Source organism: Prenolepis imparis, unplaced genomic scaffold (genome assembly GCF_030444845.1).
Source record: "Prenolepis imparis isolate NDT839.2.m4 unplaced genomic scaffold, iyPreImpa1.0 SCAF_4, whole genome shotgun sequence".
Classification (NCBI taxonomy): domain Eukaryota; kingdom Metazoa; phylum Arthropoda; class Insecta; order Hymenoptera; family Formicidae; genus Prenolepis; species Prenolepis imparis.
Window position 1 is genome coordinate 7,486,263 of NW_028141162.1, and position 27,293 is coordinate 7,513,555.

Genomic DNA, 27,293 nt, shown 5'->3' on the forward strand with positions numbered 1-27,293 from the left:
CTACATTATATACAATATATATATTTGTATCATTGCTTTTTCTGTCATTGATGCTGCTAATTAAATCAGTACATAAATAAATTGTTTGCGTTTCCATAAGTAAATTGTTTGCACCGTACAGTTATACCTAATATATACAGTATAACTGGATATATGTATGTTAGTTTCGTTCGAAATAATTTCGTTCCTACGCTGTTCACTGATATCCGGCAACTTCAGACTTTAGACACGTATTGAGGCTGATTTAGCGCAAGCCAATCATAATGATCGTACTCGTGGCATTTCTAGCGCTTTTCACCGTGATTGCCGATGGCGGCATACTCGAAAAATACGCCAACGCGCCGGGAAATGTGTACCATGGTAGGTAAGTGTATTGACATTTCGCAATCGCCACCAATTTTGCCATGGTAAAACCTGAGACTGATTCTGTCATCGAATCTAGAGTGACAATTATGGTGTAAAATAAGTGTCTAACAATCTTTTAAAACAGAAAAAAATATATATATAATCGTAGAGCGTTGAAAATTTTATAAATTATCATGCTGTTCAAATCCGCGTTACATCATTGTCAGTGACTATGTGTTTCGAACGAACCATTCAGGTACACTAGAGACATTCACGGGCCGGAGCTTTTGATACCGAGACGAGTATCTGACGATGGTAGCTTTAGCACATATTCCCTGCCGAATTTCTATAACCGTCGAGAGATCAGCGCGCGGGACAAGCGATCCCTCGGGGCGATCGATAAATTGCACCTGGTGCTACCCTTCAACGGGATCGATCACCACGTGGAGCTCAGCCCGTACCATGAATTCATCTCGCCCGACATGGTGGTAGAGACACGGGGAGCCGGAATCAGCACTAATCTTGATGAGGGTTTGAGATTCAGGAGGGCGTCCGATCGGCAGTGTCACTATCGCGGCACTGTTCGAGGCCACGACAATTCCAGGGCGGCCCTGTCTCTGTGTGACGGCGTGGTTAGTATAATATATATCCGCGTTCCGCGTTATATCCTCCCCTTCGAGAACTTTGGTGTTAACGAACCGAGAAAAGAGTCTCAGGTACATTTATGTTTTTTCGTCGCGTTGACATAGTAGAATACGATATAGAAATGTCTTTTCTATAGGAGATCTTCAATTTATTTGAGATTTATGGTTGTACTTTAATTAATTAATTTCTTTAGGTATGTTCGATATGTATATGATTGTATAATTGATCATTTGTTTCTTTGTGGGAAAAGATAATTAGCCAAATTAAGAACCGTTGATATCTGATAATATTATGAGTCAGATTATAATCTTTTTGTGCATGATTCGCACGGATTATGATTAATTTTGATGAGTGCTACTGGAGATAGAACAGATTTTCAAAGTGACTGCAAGCGTGTAGTTGGTGCACATAATGCATTCTATACGGATTCCTTCGGGAGATTAACGTTAACGAAGCGAGAGGAGAATTGCGATTGTAGTGGAATAGATATTACAGAAGGGTTGCACAGGAAAATCTCTAAATCCCGTTGAAATTTGATGTATATACATATATATATATATATATATATATATATATATAAATAAAATGTGAAATTTTTAGAATTATAACATTTTTTATATTTTATTATGTCTAGGAAGCTTATCGCACTAATATACAACAAAATAAAATACTCGCGAATTGGACAGTTCGTGATATAATTTCAATTTATAAATATATTTATAAATATATATATTTACGTCGCAATAAACGATGCTAGAAGCTATTTTGGTAACACATCTTTAAACATATAGAACATCAGACGGTTATATAGAGAAGGACGCGGTATTATTTTAGCGAGTCTAGATTTCGAGATTGAATGTAACGCATATTTTTCTATATTTATATAATTGTAAAAATTTTGCAAATTTTAACTTCTTAAAACTTTGCGAGTGCGTTTCGTCTGAGACTGATAAAAATATATAAGGATCGATATACATATATGCGATAAATGATTACAGGGATTAACGCAATTCTTTATATACAAATGCATTATCATATATATCAATGTATCTGATTCTAAGTGTGTAATAAAAGACTCTATCAGTCTTGTAAGTGCGCTGCGTAACACGCCGTCACTTAATCGACGCAACAGAAACGCAGTGTTGTGGCGCACTGCACTTTAGTCAGATTGCATCGCTGGTTTGACTACGTGACGTAGCTTTTCCCGGATAGTGATAAAAATAGAACGAATAATTTTGTAAGAATTACGTGACAACTATGAGTGTGTGCTCTCTCTATCAATTCTTTATCTTTCGCAAGGTATATTTTCTTTTATGAATTACGAGGTCAATTACGTCATGAAAAAAATTGAATTTATCAAAATTATTATTGTATGCAACTTCAATATTTTCCTCAATATATATCATATATATATATATATTTGAAGCGATAAATATATTACGATATTCTTAAAAATTTCAAAAATAGTTTTCCGCCATCACTTGTTATCTTGAGAGGCAAATGATTACCGTGCAAATAAACTGCAAGCTGGGTGAAACGGATCGAGCGTCTAATTGATCCCATTAAACGCAAAGTCGCGACGCATGTCGAGAGAACGCGATTGCCATCTACGATTTTTCGCCGGTCGCATGAAATCACGCGATCGATGTAAACATTCGCATCCGTAGATGTTCTGCTAAATGTAGAATTTTTTTGTAAATATTTTTAAACAGAACAGCCGAAATGTCACATAAAGTGCGACACATTTGACTTTTTCCATTTTAACATTCACGATGTCGATAATATCCCACCATCAGATTTATTAATCTCTATATAATATCTTCGATATATTATAATGTTATATCATATTGAAGATATTTTTAGACGTCAGAGATTCAAAATTTCAATCTGATTTAATTTATGATCTGCATTGAAATGTAGAAAATTAACGCAATCAGATGGAGTCTTGTATTAATTCAATTACTTATGAATTTTAATGTGCAATATATGATACGAAATGTTGAAAATTAACTTGACCAGATAGAATCTTCTATTAATTTAATTACTTATAAATTTTAATTTTAATAATTTATGCAGTATATGGGGTGGGAAGGAAATAGCATTTAAAATATAATATTTTAAACATATAGACATATAGAATTTCGTACGCTAATTATAATGAAGACGCTAACCTTTAACATATTTATAGCATTTAGAATCTCACAATGTAACGACTTTACATCAATTTGTCGTGTTGTAAATATGATGTCGATATTTTATTTTCTATCGTTATTATTATCGGCAACGTGACACGCCTCTCGCGCACAGGCTGGTTACGTGCAAACTAATCATGGACGGTACTTCATCGAGCCAGTGTATCAGGCTGAACCCGACGCGGACGGCCAGCACATTCACGTAGCTTACAAACGAGATGCGCCACACGAGAGAAAAGGGCAAACCGATGCTATTTCGAAAAGATATTGTGGGACTAGTGGTTAGTATCTTTATAAATGTTATCTTTAGTCTCGTTTTTAGCTTTTGTTCTTACAAGTAATTTTTTTGAACGAGGCTAGACATTGTTAACTTTATCTCATTTATTATTTTAACATTTTACTTCAACTTGAGATGATATAATTCCGAGAGACCATGTCTTGTAGACATTTATTATGTAGCGTAACGCGAGAGGATTTCGCATAGTTACGAACAAGTGACAAATAATAGCGCGTAGTTTGTGAAAGCTCATTCCCGCTTTAATAGACAACTGGGAGTCTGCGTGGGCGGAACAGTTGGCTAAAAGGCAGATGCAGCTAATGGAAAATAATTCTCTCGGTGCAAAGCGTGACACCATAATATCCGCGGGCACGCACAGCGTACACCGTTATATAGAAATTGGATTAATCGCCGATCGGAGATTTCTTGACTTTCATAACAACACTGATTACGAACAATATCTCTTAACGATTATGAATATGGTGTCCGATTTTTATCATGACAGTTCCGTGGGAAATCAAATAGACGTCGTCTTAGTACGCATGATATACTTGGAGAAAGAAAAGGAGGAGGTAACGTACGATAATATAAGATAAAAATTAAAAGATGTGAATCTTAATAAAAAAAAGAGAGAGAAAAAGAAAAATACAGAAAATATATATTATTTACGTGTGAAAAATTATTTGAGCTAACATCAATCCACATAAACATATGGAAACCAAATTTAATATTTTATTCCATTTCTTTAAGATATTTAAAATAATTGTCCATATACAACTCCTTTTAACTGAATTAAGAGCAGCATTTGTTCACATGTGACATTGATATTCGATTTATTGGCACTCGATGCTGTGTGCTCGTAGATAGATTTGCTTATTAGTCCATCTGCCGAGAATACGTTGGAAAGTTTCGCGAAATGGGCAGAGAAGATGAATCCGACAGATGATACGCATCCCAATCATTTTGATATCGCAGTATTGGTTACAAGGTAGTTTTGTAGGCATCGATTTAATTGTTCGCATTGCGTTGCAACTCGCATGTATTCTCAGATACGACATTTGCTCGGAGGGGACAAATTGTGATTTGATGGGTCTCGCTCATGTCGCTGCGGCCTGCGACCCGGCAAAGGCTGCTTGCATCAACGAAGACAGTGGACTTTTGCTTGGCGTCGTGGTTGCCCACGAAGTTGGTCACGTGTACTGTATCTATCATACATTTTATTCACAATTATGTGTGTATACAGAAATTTAAAAAATGATATAAGTGCAAAATTTAAAAAAAATCTTACTAGAAAAGAAAATGTTCAGTAAAACGCAGAACAAAATGCGAAGTTTAAACATTCTATGTTTTAACTTATACGAAAACTTCTAATCTGATATTCTAGCTATATGAAAACGTTATTCTATAAAGTATTTAAATTTATAGAATGGGTTGTTCTCACGATGAGCCCGAGACCAGCGGATGCCCATCAATGGACACAGATGATAGCTACTTTATTATGTCCCCTATCGTCTTCCTATATACCATTAGATGGTCGAGTTGCAGTAGGAAATTTATAACAGCTTTTCTCGAGTAAATCAAGTTTGCACATAAATAATGGCCGTTTTTAATTATGTAATGATATGCAGTTTTATGCAAATGCATCGTACAACATCATATATATTGCTCAACATAATCTTGTGAAAATATTTTTCCATTATAAATGTATATATAATACTCTGATTGATCAAAATATTATTCCTCTCTTTCGAGTTCTGCATATTTCTCGTAGATTTCATCAATTAATTACCTTATAAGATTATTAAATTGCAGTAGAATTAATGTCATTTTTTAAAAGCAGAAATTCCATTCTTTTTCCGTTCTTTATTAATATCAAATATCAAATCTCAAGAGCTACCAAAAATTAATTTATAAAAACGGCCATTACATATACATATGTTAATACAATACTTGCAAATATAATAATTTTGTGATACTTTTCTATGAATAAGGAGCGGGTTGGGCGAATGTTTGATTAATAATCCAAGAAATCCTCCGGAAAAACTAAAGTATCCGAACATGTTGCCGGGTGCAATGTACGACGCCAACTTCCAATGTGACATGCTATTTTCTGGCTCGAAAGTGTGCCCGCAATCTCATGTAAAATTTTAATAGATTTTATACACTTCTGCATTTTATCGTTTTTGATCCAATTAATGCAAGTTGTAAATTATTATTCAATGAAATTCAAGTTTCTCCTTATTAAAGTCGATAATGTCACATCAATTACTTATTATATATTCCGCGTTTCATCTATTCATCACTTGCTTGTCAGAAACAGAGTGGCTTTTATCAATCACTTAATCCACATTTCCTCGAACAATAATATCTAATTATCTCTTGCGCTCGGTCGCATCGATGAAATATTAATTGTCTGAATAAATCGGACAAAGTTATATTTTTATCTCTATCGATATTTCGGTATTGTAACATTTATATACAGTGATGATGATGATGATGATGATGATGACCGTCAAAGGTTGCTCCGTCTCAATCTACTTTCTTAAGATTAATCTCATTAGCCAAGGCTCTTTGCTACCATATGTATATTTCAGACGAGCGGCTGCGAAACTCTGTGGTGCTTGACCAACACGAGCTGCTACTCCTTAGGGACGCCAAAGGCTGACGGTACGAAATGCGGTGAGAACAAGGTGCGCGCGCGGCAGCTTACGTAGAACCTGTTTCCCCGGCGAAATATATTCCCAGCGCGGATTATTTAGCAGTCGCTTAGCGTCGTTGTTTATGCATCCGCAGATATTGCCGGCGACATAAATAATACGTCGCTGCGAGGTGACATCAATTATTAAACGAACGCGAGCGTAAATGGCGATCGCGTCGAAAGCCATTTGCGAGGTGCGATCCGCGCGTCCCAGAACGCCGTCGGAAACGTAGCGGGAATATAAAAGGGACGCGTTTCTCCATCCCTCTCTCCCTCTACATCGGAGAGATTTATTAAACGGCGCGCCTTTCTCGCGCGCGTCGCTCCTCGCGGATGTAGATTTCGTCGCCTTCGGCGCGCGCTCGCGAGAGACGTAGATTTAATCGCGCCGGGGAAATAAATTGAAGTGTCAGGAAACTTTGCGCGACTCACCGCGCTGGAAATTGGTATTCGCACGAGGCGGAGAGTAGCCCGCGAGACATATTGCATTCTTCTAACCCGCGGGACAAAGGTAATATAAAGAGTAAGCTATATGTGTGCGCGTGCGAAATCCAGTGGTGCATACATAAGAAATGCGTGGACATGGGCACTCGGCCGGCCGCGGTTCACGGCGGATGGGGCGACTGGGGTCCCATGGGCTCCTGCAGCAGAACTTGCGGCGGTGGTCTCAAATATTCTGAGAGGGAATGCGACCGGCCGGTACCGGCGAACAGCGGCAGATACTGCATCGGCGAGAGAAAGAGGCTTTTCACTTGCAACACCACGGTAAATTGCATCCGTCTTTCGTTGCACCCTCTTAAGCCATTATCTCGCGCGCGAGCTTCAACAGTCGGGTCTCACCTCACGCGATACTCCACGACACACTTTGCTGGTCGAATTACAAATTCCATGCTACATACGCGCGCGAGAGATGCTGGGGTGTCTCTATTTTATTCTGATTATCGCGGTGAGATGGCTGACAGCATTGCGTCGTCACGCGTGTATGGCACTTTTACGTTTCCTAACAGTGAGATATGCGAAAGGTAATGTCAACGTGCTGTCACAAATTTAGTTTGAGAAGGGAAGAGAGAAAGAGAGAGAAAGAAAAAAAACTATCATTAGCGCGAGCTTCTCCGTAATAGAGTTTGCCTGCCAAAATGTTTTAATTCTTTTTATACTCGCGCGACGATTCTCTACGCTGTCGCAATTTTCCCGTATGCTGTTCCACATGGAATTCCATCACATATTCGCCGTAACGTTTCTGCGCACTAAATTACACAGCCCTGTGACCCGACGAAACCGCCGTACCGCGCGGTGCAGTGCTCGGAACACGACAACGAAGAGATACTGACGGACGGGCTCCATCAATGGAAGCCGTACATGGACGCGAAATTAGAACCCTGCGCGCTCTACTGCATCAACGAGAAGAACACATACGTGAAGATCTCGCCGACAGCGAACGATTCGACACCCTGCAAAGCTGGGACCAATTACATGTGCATCTCCGGAACGTGCAGGGTGTGAAATCGTAACTTTTCGGAGTAAAGTCGTTTGGCCGAGAAATCTATGCTATTTGCGCTGAAATCGTTGCGCTGTCCCGATAAAATTCTTCAGCGACAGTCGAAACGTCGAACTCTATTTTATTTCTTATATGCTTTTTTTGCAATTTTTTAGACAAGATATCTACATTATTAATATATTTTCTATATTTTTCAACCCTCTTGATTTTGTGAAAAATATCCTAAAAAGATTCGAAAAATATCCAAAAAAAGTTTTCACTTAACGGAAATTGTTTTCGAATATTACATGTTTGTAACCTAAAACATAAACATGTACATATAATCAAATTAACAATGCACTCACGATAACTACTAGCAACGTTAAATATTTCCACGACAATCTTTGCGTTGTTTCAGCAGAATTAAATTTAGCGGTAAGCCTCTTGGTATTTATTACATGCGTGTTTGTAATTGTTTTGTTCATGGCTAGAGTGTAATCTACCATTAATTAACGATATACATAAATACGCTAGACCTACATGTAATTTATCACAGTAGACTCAAATAATCAAAGACTTGATATATAATAGAAGTAGCTAATTTTACGAATATAATAAGAATAAAGTGGATCAAGTATTACTTTTTCGTATAAAAAAAAGAAAAATGTTCTCTATAAATATCTCGTTAAAAAGAAAAAAAATTATTTTACAATTCTTATCGTGTCAAATGACATGATATGACCCATTTTCTTGTATGTTAAATATTTATAACACAAATTTTCGCACCGTAGAAAGTCGGATGCGATTGGGTGATAGATTCGGACGCGATTGAGGATAAATGCGGCATTTGTAAAGGCGATGGAACGAAGTGCAGACCGGTGCAGGGTGAATTCATTGAAACAGTGTCGCAAGGCGGTAAATTTTTAGATTGTCCGCGCGATTTGCCATACGAAATTGAGTTACTTTCTTCTTCACGATGTATCGTACGTCTCTCTTTGTAGCGTATACGAAGATCGTAACAATACCAAAGGGAGCTCGAAGTATAGAGGTTTCCGAGAGAAAACCGAGCGAGAATATTCTGGCCGTGAAACTCGAAAAGGATAAAACATACTGCCTCAATGGAGACAAGTGAGCTTTCGTAAAGTTTTCGCGCGCGAGATAGTTGTTTCTTTTTCTTCTCTATATTTTTCTTTTCTCTTTTTAATTTTTAGTGTTTACACGTACACACACATAATATACACATACACACGTCCGAGAAATTGATACCCACAGATACATTTTGTAATGATGATAAACACGTAACGTGTTTTTCATGCGTGTGTTTACTGCATACACTTTTATGACGTCGTCGTTCACGTAGCCGCGAGTTTAAAAGCGGAGATTACGAGTGCGCTGGAACGATGATTATCTACACGCATCCGGAGCCAAACAAGGAAATAGTGGAAATGAAAGGTCCGATATCCGAAGATATTGAGATACAAGTATGCTATTTTGTTTATTTTTCAACGATATATCTCAATATCGTAGGATAAATTTATCTTGCGCGATCAAAATTAAATGCCGCTAATGTATCTCACGCGCGCATGTTTTTGTACTAAATTTATTTATTGTAAAATATCTTCCGTTAAAGGCTCTCTACAAATATTTTATTTTATTTTTCCATCTCTCTTAATTGATATGCAGGTTAATGATGAAATATTTTTAATGCTCAAATAATATATAGACAAGAAAAAGATTACATATTTGCGAACAATAATTATTTAGTTAAAATTTTGTAATTTTTACCATACATATATTGAATGATAGAGGGTTAAAAAATAGTAAATGTTTATAAATTTTTATTTACGCAACGGCTGCAAATCTTTTAGTATGTGTTCTTCAATCCTCAAGACAATCCCGGAATAGATTACAAATACTATATAAAATCGATAAATACATCGTATGCGCCTAAATATATATGGGATTTCGTCGAATGGTCAGAGTGCAGTGCTAAGTGCGATGGTGGTACGATGGTAATTAACGCGACAACATTAAATGTGCTCGACGCGACCGCGAATGAGATCGCTTTTATGTGATGTACGTGTTATCGATTTGTATAGATATCCGAACCGTCCTGCATCGAAGAACAAGGCGGACGAGTGACGCCCAATTTCTGTGAGGCAATACCGCGTCCGAAAGCAAAAAGTCGCGTTTGCAATGAAACTCCTTGTCCCGCAAAGTAAGTCACAAATTCCAGACATCACATGAGTTTCGCGTCAAAATGTACGCGTTTTAATGATATCGTAACTTGATAAAATAACTCGTTAAGCGGAGCAACAACATATAAGTTAATAAGAAAATAAGATATAATATATTTCAAATAAAAAATATATATGTATACATTAATACTCACTCACTTAGTGCGCAACAGTTAATCAACATGATGATCTGTAAAACATAAATACATCCAAATTAAAACATATAAAGCAAAAAAAGATTGTTTAAAATAATTATTTTTATTAATTATTTTTTTAAATATTTATTATTTGAAATATTTAAAATTAATATTAATTATTTAAAATATTATTTACAATTATTAAAATTATATATGAAATTTTATATGAAATTGGAATCTATTAATATTTTGTAGATCACAATATTGATCAATTCTGCTGTTGCGCATCGATGAGTTATAATTATGTCTTGTTTTATTATTTTAATGAATTTTATGAAAATTATATAATATATTAAATATATATGATATCTGCTCTGCTTAACGGTTCAAATAACGATCACATTGCGATAAAAGTTTCTTACATTATTAATAGGCCTCCGTTCGAATGATCTTAGTACCTTTTTTAACGCGATGACGTAGTACTACACACACCTATGCCCGCATACGTTTGCTAATAAATAAAATGTTAACTTATCGCGTAAACATCGATCTAGCATTTTGCGCGCTCATTAGCGTTGACTCAATAAATCTGATGTAAAGCAAATAAATTCTTGTCTATCGCCGGTCGATTATGTAGATGGCGAGTGAGTCAATGGAGTAAATGTAACGCCTGTGATGGGAAGAAAGGTGTGAGACATCGCAAGGTTCAATGCGTAAGACCTGGTGCTCGACCTGGGGAAGACGATGTGCAAGCAAATCTAGATGCATGCAAAGGTCGCGTGCCGAGGCAGAAAGAAGAGTGCATAGGTATACAAACGTGACTTTTCGCATTCGCGATATATTGTATTTGAGATGTATACGATATTGATTCGCAATAGAAATTCAAAATTTTCGAAGATTGGATTTTGAAAGTATACACAATGTACCAGGTACAAGACCCTGTAGAAAGATGTGTCCCAAGAAAGCTCGGCAAATCAATGAGCATGAGCTCGTAGATGTAAAGGAAAAAGCAAGCTTATCACCAGACGATCAACGAAGAATGATTGACAGATTCGTCGATCTCGGTCTGGCCCATTACTTGGAGAAGACCCATGACAAGTTGCATGATGATGACAAGTTCGAAGGGACGAGCGCCGCTCGGGACTTCCGACAGCTTCTTTACGACTGGGCGATGACAAATGAGGACAAGCGTAAGCGTACCTGCGAGACGGAGGAGAAATTCACCACGATGAAGCCGGGATCCATCATCAAGGATTCGATACCTATCGAGAAGATTGTACTGCTGCAGGCGCCGTACATGGACGAGTCCCTTCAGTCTAATCTGTCAGACAAGGCGTTCCAGGAAGCTGGCGATCTCGTTGGCGTCGGCATCGATACGAGCCAGCAGAGGGTTTACAAGGGCTTACAGGCGGTCAAACTTCTCGAACAGTTAGCCCATCGTAATCTGACAGCGAATCCGCGCGTTTCTACTACAGAGACTGATGAGCTATCAATGGATACCGCGTCGGAAAAGAAGCGTTAAATAAATTAAACGTTCACATAATAAACTCGTGTTACCTTATATAGATGTCGTACATCTATAAGTTTTAAAAATATACAAATACGTATGTATTTTAAAGAGATGACATTAGGACTTTGAACATCTTGGTATATAATCTATTTTAAAAAATCTTGCTCTTTGCTTCACGTCGTCATCACAATATGATTAATTAGCATAATTGTGTGAAGGCCGTCAAATCAAATAAAAAATATAATATTAAAAGAGTTGCGTGACGAGAGCGCAAAATATTGTTAACAATAAGCGACATGCGATATGATCGATCAGACGGACGGACAGATGGACGTTTATATTACGAGATTACGTGGAACAGGTACAAACTCAAGATTAATGATTCATGCGTTTTTTTTTCTTACTACTTCATCTTTATTAGTATAAGAAAATATCGTACGCCAGACTTTTCTCAACTGATATCACCAGGATACGGGCCATTAAGAGGGAAGAACGTTCGTAACCTCGGATCATCACAAAGTATCATTTCCGCCATAAATAAAACGCATAAAAAATGAATCTGAAAGATCAACGTTCAATGGCGAGATTGGTTAGTGGGTCGCGGGAAGGCATCCTCGCGTCGTTCAGGTGTAATTTATGTCGCCCGTCATCCTCGCCGCGTATATCGCCGCATATTGAGAGATTATCTTCGGGTTCTAGCAGATCTACCGTCGCTTTTTACCGTCAATTACGCTCGTGTCAGCCGGACTTAACAACGTCGCTGATTTAATCAAACGATTCATCTTGCGACTTTGCGACTCTTTACAATCGTCATTCAGCGTGGGCTGTGATTGTGATCGTTAAAATTCGATACGCCTATATAAAAACACCCGCCGTAAGCATAATTCGGTCGTATAACGTAACGATTGTTTTTATCGCTTCGAGTATCGGCAATCTGCACGTGCGCACGTCTCGCTCTGAAAAGCAACACCCTGATGCTGTGATTCTATTCAATGACTCGTAAAAGTCTCTTTGATGGATCACATAACCATCGTTCGGATCAATACAAATTCGTCTTCCAAGCGCACGTTCTCTATCTGCTTACGCCGCTTTCAAAGAAGCAAATCAGAGTAATCGATATATTCACACATATAGATGTGTCTTGCATGATAATAAATTCTTCTTCCCTCTTTTATAGTCCAAGGAACGCCCAAACTTTTTTCCTCGATCGAATGATTCGTTTTCATTCGATCTAGTTTATCGCGTACGAGTTTCTCGCAAAAGAGATGGAGATTCAGAAAAACGCACGAGCTTCCTCCTGAATCCTTTGTATGTATCTGAGAGCATCTATACCGACCAAAGTAAATTCCGTGCTGTTTTCCGGCGGATAAGGCTCAAAATTCTTGGGAAAATTCGTGATGATATTCCTCTCATCGCGTTCTAGAATAATCGTTAGCGTCAGATTCTGTATGTCCTCTTTATCGATCACTACCTCGCCCTTCTTGATCTTATTCACATTAGTCTTTTCCTTCTTACGGTTCCGTATATTCCTTGATCTTTTATCAATCTGAGAGCGATCTTGATTCGCCTTAGTCGAATTTCGAATCGGGCCGTCTAGTGGAATTAAATCCGTCGTCTTACTCGGAAGTGCATTAACATACCTGGTGCCGATCAAACAAGAGAGATTGGTTGGATTCTCAGTCCGTCTCGCCGACACGGACAAGTCATTCGGATGTCGGCCTTCTACTATGACGCCGCTTAAAGGCGCCTTAGCGGGCTCTCGAGCGGCTTTAATGAAGTCGTTTTGTCGCGTTAGCGTGCTCGGACGAGCGGAAGAGAGCCTATATTTGCCGTCGGCGGTACTTCTATCTTCTCTTCTTCGTCGGCTGGCTTCGCAAGCCGTCGACTCCTTCGGCTTCGGTCCTTGGCAGTAGCTGTCCTCGATCACGTCGACATCCTGCTCGCCACGGCCGACGGGTCGCATACATTTGACAGCGCGCCTTCTCTTGCAGCCTGGCGTGCACGGCGTGCAGCCTTGCCATTCGCCAATGATCCACCTGGAATCACCCGCGACGATAAGAGCGAGATCTTAATTAGTCCGCGACGACGAAGCGATTATCGCATAGTGTCATGTCCATTCGTTAATTTCTAAAGATTAAAGCAACTATTCTGTCTAACACGTGGACGTGATATGATCAGCGAACGTTAGTGATATGAAGGCGATATGTATATAAAAAAAAACGATATGTGTATAATTATTACTATGTGTATTATTATTTACTGTCTACATAAGAAGCATATACTTTACTGTGTATGAAGAAGTTAAAAAGATCGTAAATAATGTTTTTTTTTACATATGTCTTTAAATATTTCAAGTGAAGAAAACCGTAAACTGTAAACATATAGACTTACCGCGGTATGCAAGGAGCTTGATTGCATGGTCTGACCTTTGCGTCTGGTTTAGTGATATTTTTGCAAAATTTATCGTCTACTAGGCCACCGATTTTTTCTATGCAATGGGCTTTTGATATTTGCTCTCCCGGACCGCAACCTGCTGAACATTTTTCCCAGTCGATGAAATCCCAAGAGAACTCAGCTTTGCGGCGAATTCGTTGCTTCAATCCTAATGAGTATTTTAACGTGACGTTCTCCTTTGGTGAAACCTGTCAGATTTACTGGCTGTTAAGAAGAAGAAAAGACTGGCAAAGAATAAAAAAAATTAGATTTTCTTTAATACAGTTTCTAAAATAATTTAGTCGTTACTTCAAGAGAAAAATGAGCACTGCGTTTAAAATCACGGAAATAAAATTGATTTTTAGTGGTCTCTTAAAATATTAAAATTGTTATTTATTGCGTGAAGAAGAGTTAAGTAAAAATTAGAAAAAAATTCAATTCGCATCGAAACTAATAACAGTTGATTATATATAGCTACAACTATATTATACGATTATAAATGTTCTTAGAAATCGCATTTCTTCTTGCCCGTTCTTGCCGATAGCATATGTACATGTTCCAACACCCTGTTCGAGATATGTTATCGATTTGCCGAGAAAAATGACTAATTAACGGAATGCATTTATTAAGTTTACCAATATAACCAAGTCCTCAGTGACGGGTCCTGGTATATTTAAAGCTTCTTGCCTTGGCCTTATCATTCCTAGCCACGCCTTAGAGCCTGGCACATCGAACATTCCTAGGCTATTACTGAAATAATTATGTTGTGGTGTTAATTACTGAAATAATTACGTCGTAGCGTTAATTGAATAGGTTAATTGAGTAGTACCATTAATATTCTTGTGACGTAAGATTGATTAAAAAAAAAAAAGAGTTGAAAAATAGAATCAGATTAAATGCTTCGAGACGTTAGATCATAAATCTTGCATAAAGATAATCAGCGTTAGCTTTCTCAAAATGTTATCAAGAGACACGGTAGTGTCTCGCGCCAAGTCTACTGAGCGTAGCTTTGCGTAGCGACTGCAAGGCATGCCGTGTGTATTATACGCGAGTCGGACTTCGGATAGAAATAAACATGAGGAGAAAATGAGAGGAAAACATTTAGTTACCCGTCAATTAACACGGTTTTCATGCTTTTGGTGCGCACTACGATTCTAGACTTCGTCGGTTCCGTCTCCTCGACGCGAATATTCCTGGCGCCGGTCGGTATGTCTGTTATCTTCTTGAGTCCTTAACGCGAAAGTTCACACTGGAGAGATTATTGCGAAAATCTACCTCGCAGTATTATTCGTCAAGATTCCAATTTTGGTGCAGTGTCGCTTTGCCATGTAGTACGGAAAGATTTATTTGGCTGTCGCGATGCTCAAAGCGCCGCTCAGAATTCCTCTGCAAGAGAAGACTGAACGCGCGCCTTATGATTCTGTTCGCGCGGAATTTTAATTCACGAAAAAGTTTTCATTTCCCCCGTACTCTCTATTCGCCGTGCTATGCCGATGACATGAAGTTTATCGGTATTTTTGTCAAGCCGCGAAATTCCATATGAAATAGTAAAAGAAAAAGAGAACGAACGAGCAAGAGATAGAGAGAGAAAAAAAAGAGAGAAAGGGAGAGAGAGGAGGAGGAGGAAGAAAGTTACTAAGAATATTATTATCAAAAATTCAAGAGAAGAATAAAGAGATTTGTGCGAAATCTCTTCTTAAAAATATTGATATAAAATTCAACCATCATCTTTGAAGTATTTTAAATATTATAAAAGTGTTTTAATAACTCCAAGATTTTCTTTGACAGTCAATAAAGGTTTCTCTTTTAAAATTTTACAGAAAGAAAATTTTAATGTATGTAATTAGACAAAATAAAATATTTATATATATTTGTTGTTAATTAACGCGTATTTCATACTTGTATTGTATAACTGAACATTATTTATTCCGACAAGACACAACACTCTCTCTCTAATATACGTATAATTACGTTCTTTCTTACGTGTTTGAGCCATAAATGATAATGTTCCTTGCTTTAACGTGCACGATGTGCTGTCGCCTCTACAAATTCCGCAAACATCCTCGACCGCGGTTGATTCCATACGTAGATCACAGGGTATCTCTTTGCAAACACCCCCGATACAAATATCTCGGATGCCTCTGTAGCACGTGGTACCGTCTACTACTTTCGGTCTCAGTGAGGTCACCAAATTAGTTTCACTCATGCAATAAAGAGCACAGGGATTTTCGGACATCTTTAAATCTAGATAAAAAAGAAATAAATCGCAAAGTGTCGACAGAAAATTGGAAGGACTTGCTTGTGGCCTTACTTTCCGGTAGATTGTACGCTGTCCATTGATGAACTTTTCCGTCCTCCGGAAATACCCAATCGTTGAATTCAGCGCACTGCACGTCACGAAACGATGACACGCCGATTTCACAGGGCTGTAAAAAATTATTCGATTATTTAATAACGCGCTTTATGTTTTAAAAGAGACTCTACTTTTTTGACAGCTTTTCTGTGAGTCTTCTAAGAGCATGATATTTTTTCTTGATTTTATCGTGCGAACATTGTAATTCGTCACGCTCGTAGAATTCTTTATATCAAGAAAGCATTTCCGATTTCTGTGACAATCACGTGGAATGCGATTGTCGCATAAGTCGGAAGTTTGCGATATGCTTGCAGGAAAGCTGTTTGCGAGCACTCTCGAGACTAACGTCCGTGGCGCAGATTTTGTGACGTTTCCTGTCGCCGACGCAATAAGAGCCGCCTCTAGACGGGGACGGTTGGTTGCATTTTCTTACAGCGTATGCGACGCCGGAGCCGCAGGTACGAGAACACTTACTCCAGGAGGACCAGGCGCCCCAACCGCCGTCTTTTACTCCAGGCCGTTCTCCCACCATCAGACACTTCATTCGGTAACACCACTGTAACAGTCATTAGCCGCGGCACTAGGAGTAACTTACGTCATGGAGAACGAAAAGTCATGGAGAAGTGTGCATTATGCACAAAACTAAATAATGTACGTCTCTTAAAAGCGCGACGCGAAAATTTATTATACGAGAGATATTCTTGTGCTCTTCGAGACCTCTCCGTCTTGTTCCATTAAAATCGCTAACGTTCTCCGATGCGAATACTTATTGAATCCCTTTACAACTTTTACAATTTTAAGTGTACTTCAAATTGCTCAAGTGGGGTACAATAATATTTTCACCTTTTATTACGTCGCGATGGAACAATTTTGCAATTTAAAAATAATAATTATATACACATTTTTGCTCTTGATTTACTGATTGTGAGTTATTCGTTATTAATAATCATAATTTGTACTAGTACGTACTACTTTTTCTGCGTATTTGCAATGGTAATATTGATATGCGAATGTAAGTTGTGTTTAATGTTAAATATGTTAAAGGAAATGCTGAAATTCATATCTTTCATGCAATACATGATTTAATTTTTTTCTTTCTCTCTCTCTCTCTCTCTCTCTCTCTCTCTCTCTCTCTCGTTATCTTATACAAATTCTCGAGAATATTTTCTCGTTTCATTGAAACGACTATTTGAATTTAAGCTATCTCACTTTTCCCTTTAAAATGTCCGTATTAAAGTATGCGCTCGTTTCCGGTGCTAACATGCTAACGCATCGAATTTAAGCCGATAATTGTTGCGACGAGATAATTGTTCCTCGCTTCACGAACTACATTTGCGCATCTATTTGTCTATTTCATTCCACGATGATTGCATCGACTGTTGTGGAACGGACATACGAACAAACTGAATTTTTTTACGCATGTAGGTGAATCGATCTATTTTTGTAGCCGATGTTATCACTTCGATTTCAATTTTTTTAAACTTTGCAATCCTCTGCGCCTCATCCAATTTTACTCACTAAATTTCATCGGACGGAAATTTGTTTCTCTTTTTACGTAGAATCATTTAAATGAAATATATCAATGTCTTTTTTGTTAAATCAATCCTTTTTTCTTGGCAGATCTATAAAAAGTTACATATGTATACGTATCTTATAGCTGATTTTTATCGAACAGATTTTATCCCATTTAAACTAATATTTATTCTATAAAAATATAAATTTTTGAAACTAACTATTTTTGCGCGATTGGTTTATTTCTCGATATTCACATATTTGCAAGATTCGCAAGGAGAATAAAAGTCATCGCTTATTTTGACTGGATACTAGGTCGATTTGCGCGCGTCGATCATTCGACTTTGTTCAGGGCTCGTTCGGGCAATTAGAGATTACTCGCCGGTCGGATTCACGACGAGCTTCATTTCTCAATGGTGATGTTCGGCCTCACCGACATAGTCGACCGGGCGCTAATGACTCCCGTCTGCGCGGTTCAACGCTTCGGCACGCCCGACTATTAATATTGTCACCCAAATCTGATATCTCGTTGCTGTCTGGTATTTGGACACCGCTTGTCGCCTCGTCATTATGACCACATGCGCATCTACATTCTCTCACGTTTTCGCTAAAATCTCTTTTGCAGCATAACGTAGCCGAGCGCATGTTTGACCGGCCGCAAAAAAAAAAAAAAAACATTTTGGTCGACTTGCCTTATTTCGATTTCCGAAATATCCGTGACTTGAAACGAGTTTTATCTGGCGAATGTGAATTTTTATGAGAAATATGTCAGGTTGTTTTTCACATTTTATATTTCGTTTTGTATATTGAGTTCTTTCGGTAAATTTATCGGCTGATCTTTTCGCTTGCTAAAAGTTATGAACTTTAGGTACATGTTCAAGCAAATTCTTTTATTACTGAAATAACTTACGCACCGATTATACTATATTCTGCTATCTCTAAGTTTCAAATAAACCTTTTTTGAGGTGTATGTTAACGTTCTGTAATACTTTCCTATTTATTATACAGAAAAGCAACAGGCTACATGAAGTTCGCTATTTTTTATAAACTCGCAAAAGCATTATTTATTATGACTAGAATAATCCAAGCGCGCGCTACGCGCGCTCCATTCTTCGGTTTTGTATTGAAAAAATGATATTAAAAGAAAAATAATATAAAGTTTATTTAAACTTGATTAATATTTTTTTACAAAAATCAGTTGATTAATGCGTTAAGTTACTAATTAAATTTTAAAATAAAAATCTATTATAAAAATGAAAATAATAATATGTTGTAAATAATATGTTATAATACCTTATTTTCGATTAATATTTTTTGACAGAAATCAGCTGATAACTGTCAAAAATATTAATCGAGTTTAAAGTATTATAACATATTATTTAAAACTTAAAACATATTATATTATTTTAATATGAAAACATTTTTTCTAAACTGCATTGTTTATGAGATATTCGACACACACATATGTATATACATAATTTGAATATTTTGTTTTCAGATCAATGTGTGCTGTATACTACAACTCCGCTATTGTACGTATCGGTGAGTGATAAATTATTTATTTTATAATATTTCTATAGCGGTAATATGGAGATGTATATAATATGTTAAAAATATTAAAATAGTAACATTTTAAATAATATGTTATATAATATCTTATTCGCGATTAATATTTTTTGACAAAAATCAGCTGATTATTGTCAAAAATATTAATCGAATTTAAAATACATATTATAACATCTCTCTCTTTCTAAAAAAAGCATGTTAAGGCGATTCTCGCAAGTATTGTTGCATTTTTTCCGCGATGCGGATTGACTGTTTCGATTCGCATTGTGCGTTATATTCGTAGCATCGAGAGGCTGTCATCGCGAGGGTTAATAGTTTAACAGTTTGTTTAAAATAAAATAAAATAAAATAATATGTTTTAAATAATATGTTATAATACTTTATCCGCGATTAATATTTTTTGACAGAAATCAGCTGATAACTGTCAAAAATATTAATTGAATTTAAAGTATTATAATATATTATTTCAAACTAATATCATTATTTTATTTAATTTTATTTTGAACAAACTGTCAAATTGCTAACTTTCGTGATGACAGCTTCTCGATGCTACGAATATAACACACAACGCAAATCTTGACAGCTAATGAGCATCGCGGAAAAGCGACAACAATAAATTTCGATATATACGAGTATCGACTTTACATATCTTTTTTAAAAAGGGGAAAGGAAACATACTTTTAATGTATGTACGAATACCTGAATTCGCAGTCTTAAACATTGCATACTTTGTTGCCTTCAGGGTAAATAAAACTTAACTAAAGGCTAAGACTGGTTTTAATTCTAAAAAGATACACGATTTATGGTTGATGATGGATTTAGATAGATTCCTTAGTTTTTTGCTATATATTCTTGCTTTATATCTTTGATGAGATATCTAAACTTTTTCGATGTAATAGTTTCTTGGTGAAAGTTTTCGAGAACTCTGATTAAATTATTAATATGTAATTCTTCTTTGAATCTACGTTTTGATACGCTTTTAAGTCTCTCGAAGGCAAGTAAGAACTTATTTATTAATTATATTCTGAAGTGAATATCCTGACGGGTAATATACTGAAGTAAACTACAGTGAATATATACATGCAAGAGCTGTGTAATTATTGTAAATTCTTAATAAGTTCGAAATAAATTAACTTCCTTAACTTGGGATGAAGAAGGCATTGAATTATATCTTTAAAATAAAATTTAAGATTTAGGAAAAGCTATCCAAGGATTACATAATATTACAGTCTAGGAACAAAAACTTAAAAGATTATTTAGTTAAAGAAAAAACGAAATAAGTTTAAAAAAATTTCCAAAACAATTTTTATCGTGAGAAATAGTTCTAGAATCGATGAATTATTATTTTTCTTTACTATTTTTTATCACAGCTCTCGCGATACCAGGGACGCGAATCATTTTTTGTACCTTACTTTACACTCTCTTTATTCGTAAGTGATAATTTACCCTTTTCTCACCGCACAAAGTGCCCTCCGCAGGTGGTTTCCTGCTAGACACGCAACCTCTATCCGGAATAGCACACCTGAGGGTTTCGCAAGTCTGAAAACGAGAACGGGATCGTTTCGCTTTAGTTAGTTGAATTCATGCCGATCGCGATATCTCGATGCGATATCTCGACTCCTCCGGTCTCTTATCTAAGGCCATGCGCAATCGGCGGGCGTATTTTCCTAAACGGATAAGGTAGGCCGCAAAGGCAAAGGCTTATAGATGCGAACAGCAGATGGTGCCTCTTTACGGGCGATGTAGGTCCACAACTCATTGATACGATATAATAATCAACGTCGTTATCGGATTCGTTAACGACGTTGATTACACTTAACACGTTTTCACCATCAGCTGTGATTGGCGCGGTATTACTTTTTAACATGGTTGCGTTCTTAATCTACGCTTGACTTACGATCCCCATATCACATTGCCGAGCGTCTGATCGATACTGTAAACGACATTGATCGTCACCGTTATACATCACCCCCGGTAACATCTCCGCGGCGAGAAAATGATGATCTTGCGGTTCGTCCTCTAAGCAGAATGCCAAACCTTGCCTGAAATCAATGACTATTCTAAAGTCTTATCCTTTGAATGTTGTGTATGCTATACGTCACAATATAAAGTTGACAGTTCCTCATCTACTGCAGCGAAAAAAATCAGAATTTATGATGTCTTTAATTTAACAGAGTTTTAACAGAGAATTGATATTTAAATAGATTATCCTCCCTTTAATCTGAAGATTAAAGAATAACTTATATACGAAAATTGATAGTAATTTTTTCAGTTTACGTTCCCCTTTTCACATCACCATCGTATTACTATCGAGTTTTACGAGAGACAACGACTGAGCTGCTGTTAATTTAAATTGAAATTTACGGCCGTAGAGATGAGGCATTTTGTAGCTCTCCGTTCCTAGAGAACACGCGGAGTAGATGAGGAAAGCAGCTTTGTGTTGCCAGCGAACTTTAATAAAGCCGCCAGCGAAAAAGCAACAAGCATTAAGCTCACTCGATGTACGAGCGCAGGTAGCGCCGAGAGCACTCGGACCATTTTTTCGTGATGTACATGTCGCCGGGATGCATAACGGTGGTCTCCACGTATCCGTTCCCATGATAAACTATACCGGGGCAGCCGTTCTCCCGTTGCACGTCGTGGGACATACCCAGGCTGGTAATGAGAAAAAGAAAATCGGCTTTTCGGAGTAGAATATTTATTGGGGCACGCGCGTCGTCCCCGGACTCGCTCTTAAAAGGCATTCCGGGGGGGTACACGACGACAAGGAGCCGCTTCATACATTAAACAACGACCTCGACCGTGACTTATTTACGACGACGCCACGGCATACCATTATTTCCACTCTCGGGCAAAGAAATGGTCTTTAGGAATTTATTTCAAGTTTTTTTTCCCATCGTCGGCTGCAAAAAGGGACCAGTCAATGGCGTAAGCAACCGAAGGGGAACGACTATCGGAACGATATCTGTTCTAGAATATTCCCCCGGTCGAAATGAAGGTATATAAAACATCCGTTATGATGAAAACGGAAATTGTTTGCCGCGTTAATGTTACATACATATACATGCGCGCGTATACTGTATCGCGCGTATAATACGTCGGATTAACGTTATAAAATTAATGTGGTTGTTTAGCACGATATTTCATACGAGAATGATATATACGCTGCAGAATTGCCTTTATAACGTTTTTATGATGTGGCGTAATTAGTTTTCCAAGTTTTTCTCGCCGCGTCTAATCAGGTCGGAGCGGATGAAATTAATTACACGCTTACGTGTGGCCGATCTGATGAGCTATATGATAACCGGTTGGCAGACCAGCATCTCTCACAATGGCCGCGCCTCTCAAAGGATCACACGTACCAGCGATCGTGGATGTTCCGGTGAAACCGCAGAGGTTTCTCGAGACACAGATATTTAACCTGGCAAGTCATCGTCAGAAGGGTGAATATCCGTAAATCTCGAAATTAGATTGAATTTCGGACAGAATTGCCCGTGCTGCGCATACTTGCTAATGAGAATCGCACAATCATGGTGATTTGGGTGGGAATCGTCGCCAGGATTCATGGTGTATTGCCACTCTTGGAAACGCTTCAACGTCGCATCCGCATCTTGATTTATCGACAAATTCAACTGCAATATATTTATCAAAGTATCAGATCCGCTGCATCTTAAATATTTAAATAGATATCATATAGATTGTGAAGCCGTCTAAATATTTTTTATTCATATAAGCATATATGTGTGTATGTGGTCAACTTCTGTTGATTACTTTACTTCATTTTCTTCCACTTCTAATCTTATAATCCTCACTATAGTCAATTGCATGTGTACATCTAAGCTGACGTCCTGAAACAATCCTGTAGCCTGAGAACAAGAAATCTCTTAAAATCTCTATTAAAAATTAATTTGTAAAAAATTTTGAAAATTTTTAACTCGCCATGTTGAAGAGCGTCAGTATATAATTTTCGACGTCAAACGACATTTCTTTGTAATAATCTAACAAAGATTTGTCCAATACGACCAGCAATTCTAGCGTGTACGACTTGTTCTCGTTCGAGTTTGCGAACGCTTTCTTCTCCGGATTCAAAGCACGCTTGGCAATGATCCTGGATGTATTGCTAATGACGTTGCAAAGATCCTGATGCAAAGCAGTAGTCTGAAAGCCATCCGGGCTCCTTTTATACACAATATGCGGATGCTCTATTTCTTTGGTAAAGTCGTGTCCAGCTACTGGCTCGATCATGTACCACGCATGTTTCGTTTTAATGTATCCAACCTGAAAATTAAAATAATAGAATCGCAAAGAGGGGGGAGGTAGGATTGTTAAAAAATTATAGCTGATTTATTTTTATCAAACGTTAAGAATTTCCATCCGCTTTCTGTCTTTTAACTTTTTCCATTTTATATATTTCACACAACAATAGAGATGCGAATGGAGTTTAATCAATTAAATTTCGCATGCTTTACAGACGCAATCACACAATACTTCACGATCAATTGAACAAATTGATATTCAACTAACGAGTCCATAACAGGTGGATAGAGCACTATCTTCCAATTCGTTGCGCACACGGGCCCGATAGTGGCATTGTGTGTCTCGTAATCGCTTCAATCGCATATTATTCAAAAAATCATGCGATCCTTGACGTTTTTCGACTATCGCACCTGGTCCAAGAAGTCGGTAATTGGGATATAACTCGATGTGATGCTCTTCGTGACCAATACGTAAACGATAGTGAACGGCATCGTCGGATGTCGTTCGATTTCGATAGAAAGAACGTTCAAAGTGATGAGGTATTTGATGAGATATAAAACTTCCATCCGATCTGACCTTTCGTGGTATCACTAGTTCGTGTTCATTTGGTAAATTAGCAGCACGTGTGTAACGTCCTTAAAAAAGAGATTCAGTTGTCATTATTGATGATATTGGCGATTTTTTAATTATTATATAATTATGTTGATTACATAATTGTATATAATTGAAAAAAATATATACAATTATTTAGCAATATATAATCAGATATAATTAATAACTGAAATTTATGACAAACAAGTTTTATACAATAAAAATTACAGAATAGTAATTAATAGGTGATTTATTGTTAAGCTAATTAAAAGCACACTTATTGCTAATATCGTCACTGGCAAACTTAATATTTGCTTTTAATATAATTTTATTAATTTCTTATTTATCTATGATTGGTGAATTTATCATAATAACGTATGATATGTATATATGTATTCGAGTTTGAAAATGTATGTTTCACTGATCAATAATGCGTATGTATGATACGTTTTATTTTGTTGCGACGTTATACGAATTTTTATTTGTATGAGAAATTTACACAGAAATTTAACCAGAAAACATTTCTGAATAATAATCACGTACATTCAAATACAATACTAATTATATTTCGTCACTGACCATTTCCCATTATTTAATCTTCAACGTTGCATAATAGTAATAATGCTACTTCATAATATCATGAAATATCTATTCAAATTTTAGCCTTCTATACGCGCTTCGATTAATGAATGTAAAATTAAACAACGATCGAATTATTATGCACACACACATACACAATTAATTTGTACATTATATTTTAAAACTGAGGAAAGATATACAGTGTCAATTTTCCGTTCTGCAAATTTAAAAAATGTTATCTAAAAAATCGAATTTATAGAAAAAGTCCGTATTGACAGAAAAAAACGAGAAGAATAGAATCGAATGGGTGCAGATTAGGGCTCGTGAAAACCGGTTAATTCGATTAACCGTTTAACTGGTTATAAAAACGAATTTACCGATTAAAATCGGTTAACCGGTTAATCGATTATCATTAGTTGATTAATCTTTAAATCAGTTAATTATTTAATCGGTTATTTCGGTTAATTAATATATTTATTTTGTTTTTCAAGATTTTTCTTCTAGAATCTAAAGATTATTGTGTGTATGCGAAACAATAAACGCGTTAATTTGAGTATAAGTTATAATTTGACATTTCTTTCTTTTCTATGTAGACATTGTACATACTACACAATTATTATATTGTTATAAAATCCTAATAAAAATAACAAGTAATCAAAAAAATTATTTATTGATTAATAATTAATCAATTTCAGTGATTATCACGAGCTCTAATGCAGATATTATAGCAAAGTCGAGAATATTTTCAACAAAGTTACCATTTTTTTCATTTTTGTCTTTCCGAATATCGTTCTGTTGTAAAGGTACAGAAAGAAATTTTCTCATATAGGTGAAAATGTTACAAAAGGCGAGGTCTTTCAATATCAGGTATCAATTTCATCGTTGTACGCCGCGGAAAAGCACGATAAGACAGAAAAGATAGAGAGAAAGGGGGAAAGGAAGGAAAAAAGACAAAGAGATAAAGAGAAAGAGACAAATAAAGAGAAAGAGATGAAGCCACGGCAAGCACATATAATAGATCATCATTTTATGGTATAAGCGCAGCAGTTTTCCTGCAGTACTATATCATAGAGAAATGTCACTTGCACACACACACACAGCATTTAACCTTACAAAATTATTTATCCTGTTTTAGACTGTTGCACTCAATTAACAATTCGGTATTTAATTAATCGCTTAATCAATATGTTTAATTAAACAGTTTAATGTAGCTATTAAACTGTTAGAGTTACGAAAATATTTAATATTTTGCAACAAAATGCCTACAAATTTTTTCTCACAATTTTTTTCTTTTTCATATATTTTAAAATATTTTTAAAGACGTGTTATTTTTTCGAAACGATGTGAAACGAGAGAGTGATAGGAGTGCCTCGCTATCATGCTACCAGCATCCAGAAGAAGCCTCTTAAATCGTGCTCGTAATGAAAAGAAAGCATATTTTCGTTTTCGATGTCTGTGGCTACGACCGCAATGCAGACAAGGAAGGTTCGCATAAAGATGTGATGTACAATGGGTCATCTTCTGGTATCGCGACCCGCTGCTCTTCTCTCTGCTGCTCGCGAAACCGCGAAAAATAGCTCTCGCGTGCGCGCTGTGCTCGACAAGAGGAAAGCTCTGCTCTGATAGATGGCAATGACTTTCTCGAAATAGCACAGGCTGATAGGAAAAATACTAAAAAAGATTGACGTTGAAATTTTTTCTGTACGAAATTATAAAAATAACATTTCGATTTATACACGTTATTATGTATGTATATAGTTTATATTTTATTTGTTATTTATGTTTTTCTCCTATATTTTTTGCGCTTTTAATTTTTGATGTTTTAAAATTTATATCAATATGCATGTTTTTCTGAAAATTATTTCTTTCCGTTTTTATATACATAAACTTGTAATATTAATCATGTAAAAATATCATTATTAATATTGTTTTAAGGGAGAAAAAATGATTAAAGATTATAGATGTAGTTGAATGAAGAAATTAATTACATTGTAATTGATTTCTTTAAATAAATTTTGAATTTTAATTTTCATTTATATTAATATAACACAGTTGAAGTAAATCTCGTTAAAATTTTTAGAAATTTATAAAAATTAAATTAAATAAAACCATAAAAGTACAGAGAAAATTTACCGAATTAAATATACAAATTGCATACCATGATAACCAGTATGAATTTGCTGACTGTGAAATGTCACGAGCACGAACAGGCAAATGGATGGATAAGGTGACAAGCGTTTCATCATAATATCGTACGATCTTCTCGCGATATGCATCCGTCTTCAACAAACATTGGATTAGGGGAATGCCAATTTGGTTGATAAAGTTAAAGGAGTCAATCTATTTGACATAACATATACATCATACTATATATATATCTTGTAGAGCGACATATCGATCTCGAAACAAAGGTCGATGACCACACGTATCGTCTGTCAAACTATTTTTCTATTTTTTTATGTAATATTTTTCTATTCTATGCAA

General features: G+C 36.5%; 2 protein-coding genes and 1 long non-coding RNA gene across 4 annotated transcripts in view; 2 read left to right on the top strand and 1 right to left on the bottom strand.

Annotated features, from left to right (window-relative positions):
• Positions 1–27,293, top strand: part of LOC145935755 (uncharacterized) — an 87,598-nt gene that overhangs the window by 56,951 nt on the left and 3,354 nt on the right. For both annotated transcript variants that reach the window (XR_014425268.1, XR_014425269.1), the window contains exon 6: positions 19,315–19,358. This is a non-coding gene — a long non-coding RNA (uncharacterized LOC145935755). The remainder of the gene's footprint in view (positions 1–19,314; positions 19,359–27,293) is intronic.
• LOC145935133 (A disintegrin and metalloproteinase with thrombospondin motifs 7) lies at positions 264–11,530 on the top strand. The gene is made up of 18 exons (XM_083036241.1): positions 264–364; positions 602–977; positions 3,298–3,463; positions 3,727–4,031; positions 4,323–4,447; positions 4,509–4,655; positions 4,885–5,031; positions 5,451–5,598; positions 6,054–6,149; positions 6,713–6,922; positions 7,418–7,654; positions 8,426–8,549; positions 8,636–8,762; positions 8,995–9,115; positions 9,503–9,646; positions 9,734–9,852; positions 10,646–10,815; positions 10,938–11,530. Exons 1-18 carry the CDS (start codon positions 264–266, stop codon positions 11,528–11,530), a joined length of 3,456 nt encoding a protein of 1,151 aa, XP_082892367.1.
• On the bottom strand, positions 11,983–27,055 carry LOC145935751 (A disintegrin and metalloproteinase with thrombospondin motifs 12). Its single transcript, XM_083037342.1, has 16 exons — positions 26,968–27,055; positions 23,907–24,274; positions 23,322–23,660; positions 23,159–23,248; positions 22,890–23,014; positions 22,657–22,803; positions 21,879–22,037; positions 21,280–21,424; positions 20,829–20,921; positions 16,651–16,860; positions 16,263–16,377; positions 15,935–16,195; positions 15,061–15,181; positions 14,587–14,701; positions 13,910–14,160; positions 11,983–13,554 (listed from the first exon to the last, which is right to left on the bottom strand). The coding sequence occupies exons 1-16, from the start codon at positions 27,053–27,055 to the stop codon at positions 12,792–12,794; spliced, it is 3,390 nt and encodes a 1,129-aa protein (XP_082893468.1). The 3' UTR covers positions 11,983–12,791.